This window comes from Jaculus jaculus, chromosome 1 (genome assembly GCF_020740685.1).
Source record: "Jaculus jaculus isolate mJacJac1 chromosome 1, mJacJac1.mat.Y.cur, whole genome shotgun sequence".
NCBI classification, from domain to species: domain Eukaryota; kingdom Metazoa; phylum Chordata; class Mammalia; order Rodentia; family Dipodidae; genus Jaculus; species Jaculus jaculus.
Genome location: NC_059102.1, coordinates 32,918,220 through 32,922,085, shown reverse-complemented (window position 1 = coordinate 32,922,085; position 3,866 = coordinate 32,918,220). Strand labels below are relative to the sequence as shown.

Sequence of the window (3,866 nt, the reverse complement as noted above, 5' to 3'; positions counted from 1 at the left end):
GGCACACCAGTCCCAGCATTCTAGAATCTGAGGTAGGAGGATTGCTGAAAGTCACAGACAAAGTCCACAACAATAATAATACAGGTAGTGGAGAAATGACAGATTATTTGTGCCTCTAAAATAACATTCTTTTTTATTTTATTTTTGTTTTGTTTTATTTTGTTTTTCAAGGTAGGGTCTCACTCTAGTCCTGGCTGACCTGGAATTCACTATGTACTGTCAGGGTGGCCTCGAACTCATGGTGATCCTCCTATCTCTGCCTCCCAGGAGCTGGGATTAAAGGCGTGCGCCACCACACCTGGCTATTTTATTTTTCTAGCAGAGTGTTAGTTTAGGTGACTTGTTTGGTACACTGATTTAGCCAAAAATCCCACCTGCTTTTGTAGTTTTTGAGTCAGGGTCCAGGCTGACCTGGAGCTCTGTAACCCCAGGCTGGCCTCGCACTCCTGTCCATCCTCACCCCCTGCTCAGAAATCCCATCTCTTAACCCCTGCGTCATTTTGGTCAAGTTTCTCCACCTACTGTGCTTCATCCTCCTTGTCTGCGAAGGAGGCCAGGGCAATCCTATAGAGCGTGCATTGTTAAGTGTTAGCTATTGCTACTGTTTTCCACTAGGCTGTCATCGCCAAGAGGCTGAAGTTTTCTGTTTGGCTCAGGGCTGTAGCACCGTCGGTACTCCAGAAGTCATGAATAAATGACTAGGTAGGGGTGAAAAGGCGAGGCTTGGAGAGAAAGGCAGCTTTTGGGAGAGGGATGGTCTGAGCTCTGAGCCCACACTGCCCGGAGACAAGTGAGGTCAGAGGCGCTGAGACCCTCCTCCCCGGCCGCCTCTCCCGTAGCTCCTCCTCCGGCGGGCGGGCTGCGCTAGGCCGGCGGAGCGCGCACCGGAGCCCTCTGGACCTCGCCCGGAGGGGCGGGGCGGAGTCTGCACTAGGCCCACCTCATCCCCGGGGGACGGAAGTATCCACCGGACTCCTGATCGCCCACCGGCCTCGCCTCCCCCCCACCCCCCCGCGGGCGGTCGGGGCCTGGGCGAGCTCCGGCGCCGGAAGGCACCATGAAACGCGCCAGCTCTCTGCGCTTGCTTTCGGACCTGAGCAACTTCAGCGGCGCAGCGCGGCTCCGGGAGTTGTTGGCCGGGGACCCCGCCGTGCGAGTCCGCTGCAGCCCGGACGGCCGCCACCTGCTGCTGTTAAGACCCCCGGGATCGCCAGCCCCGCAGCTGCTGGTCGCTGTGCTCGGACCCGGCCTGGAGCTGGAGCGTGCGTGGCCCGAGGGCCACCCCTCGCCCATAGATGCCTTCTTCCTGCCGTGGCCTGCACGACCCGCCCTGATCTTGGTGTGGGAGAGTGGCCTAACGGAGGTGTGGGGGCCCGGGATGGAGCCCGGCTGGCGGCTGCTTCAAAGCACCGAGCTGTGTCCCGGAGGTGGAGCCCGCGTGATGGCCGTGGCGGCTAGCCGAGGCCGACTGGTATGGTGCGAGGAGCGTCCCCCGGGCACCGAGCACGGGCTGCAGAGGCCCACAGCTGCCTTCAACCACCGCGTGTGCGTCAAGACCCTGGAGCCCAGCGCGGAGGCCGGCGCCAACCTAGGCCGCACACACATCCTCCTGCACCACTGCCCCTCTCTTGGGCTGATGGCCTCCCGCAAGGACCTCTTTCTGGTGCCCACTGCTACCACCTGGCCTGGTGTAGCCCACATTCTGCTCATCTGGAGCCCAAGCAAGGGCAAGGTGATAGCTGCTGCTCCGTGTCTTGGCATCTCCCACAGTAAAAGTCTGAATCACAGAGAAGGGGGCACCTGGGACTTTCGGACCTTGATCAGAGGCCTTCCTGGATTGTTGTCCCCCAGCGAACCATTGGCTGTACATACCTCGGCCGCAACCCCGCAAGGTCTGCTGTTGCTGGACTTCAGAGGCAAGGTGAGCCTGATGCAGTGTCATGGAGGGATTCGAGCCGTGGGCACCCTCCAGGAGGCACCTGTAGCACTGGAGGGGTCTGCAGCCCTGGGGACATTTCATGGCACCCTGGCCTGTGTGCTGGACTCCACCTTGGAACTGCTGGACATGAGCAGTGGGCAGCTGCTGGAGAGGAAAGTCCTAAGTACAGACCGAGTGCATCTGCTGGAGCCCCCAGCTCCTGGCATGAAGGATGAGGAAGAGCTGGAGACCCGAGGGCGTCTCCGTTTGCTTTCACCCTTGGGTCTGTTTTGTGTGGGCTGGGAAGCTCCTCGGGGCCCAGAGCTCACGTCAGGCAAGGATCTGGTATTTGAGGAAGCCTGTGGATATTACCAGCGTCGGAGCCTGCGGGGTACCCAGCTCACCCCGGAGGAACTGAGACATAACAGCACATTTCGGGCACCTCAGGCCTTGGCGTCCATCCTCCAGGGCCATTTGCCTCCATCTACCCTGTTGACTACACTGAGGGCTGAGCTTCGAGATTACCGGAGTTTAGAGAGGCTCAAGGCCCAGCTGGTGGCCGGCGATGAGGAGGAGGCTGGCTGGACTGAGCTGGCAGAGCATGAAGTGGCACGCCTGCTAAGGACAGAGTTGACCGGAGACCAGCTAGCCCAGTTCAACACCATTTTCCAAGCCCTTCCTACGGCAGCCTGGGGTGCCGCGATTCAAGTGCTGCAGCTCCAGACAGATAGGACTGGCAGCCTGAGATCCCAAGCTCCCCCAGATGTGTGGAAGAAGGTGCTGAGAAGTACAGTTGCTGGAAAGGACCCTCCCAATGGGATACTGCCCCCCTTTGAACTCCTGTGTCGGTGCCTATGCCAACTGGAGCCTCGCTGGCTGCCCCCCTTTGTGGAACTGGCACAGCAGCAAGGTGGGCCAGGTTGGGGGGCTGGAGGTCCTGGGCTGCCTCTTTACCGCAGAGCCCTGGCGGTGCTAGGTGAGGAGGGGACCAGGCCTGAGGCCCTAGAGTTAGAGCTGCTCCTGGGCAGTGGGCGCCCCAAAGCAGTGCTGCAAGCTGTGAGGCAGCTGGTGCAAAAGGAGCAGTGGGAGCGAGCTCTGGAAGCTGGCCTGGCCCTGGGGCCCTCCAGCCCCCTACTTCGAAGTGAAATCTTCAAACTGCTGCTGGCCGAGTTTGCCCGGCACCGCGGCCTTGATGCTCACCTCCCCCTCCTGTGTCGCCTGTGCCCACCAGAACTGGCTCCAGACGAGCTTCTGCTTCTACTGAGGCCACACCTTCCAGATGAGGCGGAGTCCCTCACCCCATTCCCTGAGCCTGGAGCGGAGCCCCCTCTCACTGTGGGCTTGCTCAGAGCCCTGCTAGAACAGACCGGGGCTCAAGAACAGCCCTCAGGCCCAGTTCTAAGCCCATATGAGGACATCCTATGGGATACAGGCACTCCACCTCCCACACCACCTCGAGGACCCATCACTCCCCTCCAGGCATCAGACCATCCGGGACTGGAGACCAGGACACCATCTGGACAGGGCCTCTGTGAAACAGACATGGGGAATAATTTATAGGATACAGGGATCAGGGGAAGAGCACCTAAGAGTTAGAGGGAGCCAAGATGTAACGATATGTGCAATAATCTTTGTTCTGCAGCAATTTGAAAATATATGTAAATATACAGGTTTTGTTTTTTGAACAGCTAAGGAACTCGGAGTTTATAGTGTGTTTGAATCTAGATCTGATGGCTAAAGCAGTCACTCCAGGTATGAAAATAATTAACACTCATCAGTATTGCATATGCACAAATAGGCTACGTAGCCTGCTGGGGTGTGTGTGTGTGTGTTCCCTCATCTAATGTAATGCTTCTCATAGCCCCACTGGGGAAATACTAATGTTACTCTGGTTTTGTTTTTGAGGTAGGGTCTAACGCTAGCCCAGGCTTGACCTGGAACTCTATAG

At 58.3% G+C, this 3,866-nt stretch overlaps 1 protein-coding gene across 1 annotated transcript; it reads left to right on the top strand.

The window, feature by feature from the left end:
* Nucleotides 1–863: 863 nt before the first annotated feature.
* Hps6 (HPS6 biogenesis of lysosomal organelles complex 2 subunit 3) lies at nt 864–3,605 on the top strand. Its single transcript, XM_004659414.2, has one exon. It carries the CDS (start codon nt 1,058–1,060, stop codon nt 3,476–3,478), a length of 2,421 nt encoding a protein of 806 aa, XP_004659471.2. The 5' UTR covers nt 864–1,057; the 3' UTR covers nt 3,479–3,605.
* The last annotated feature ends 261 nt before the right edge of the window (nt 3,606–3,866 follow it).

What these genes read in the sequence shown, in the direction of transcription:
- Hps6 (XM_004659414.2), top strand. Translation starts at nt 1,058, where the DNA reads ATGAAACGCGCCAGCTCTCTGCGCTTGCTTTCGGACCTGAGCAACTTC.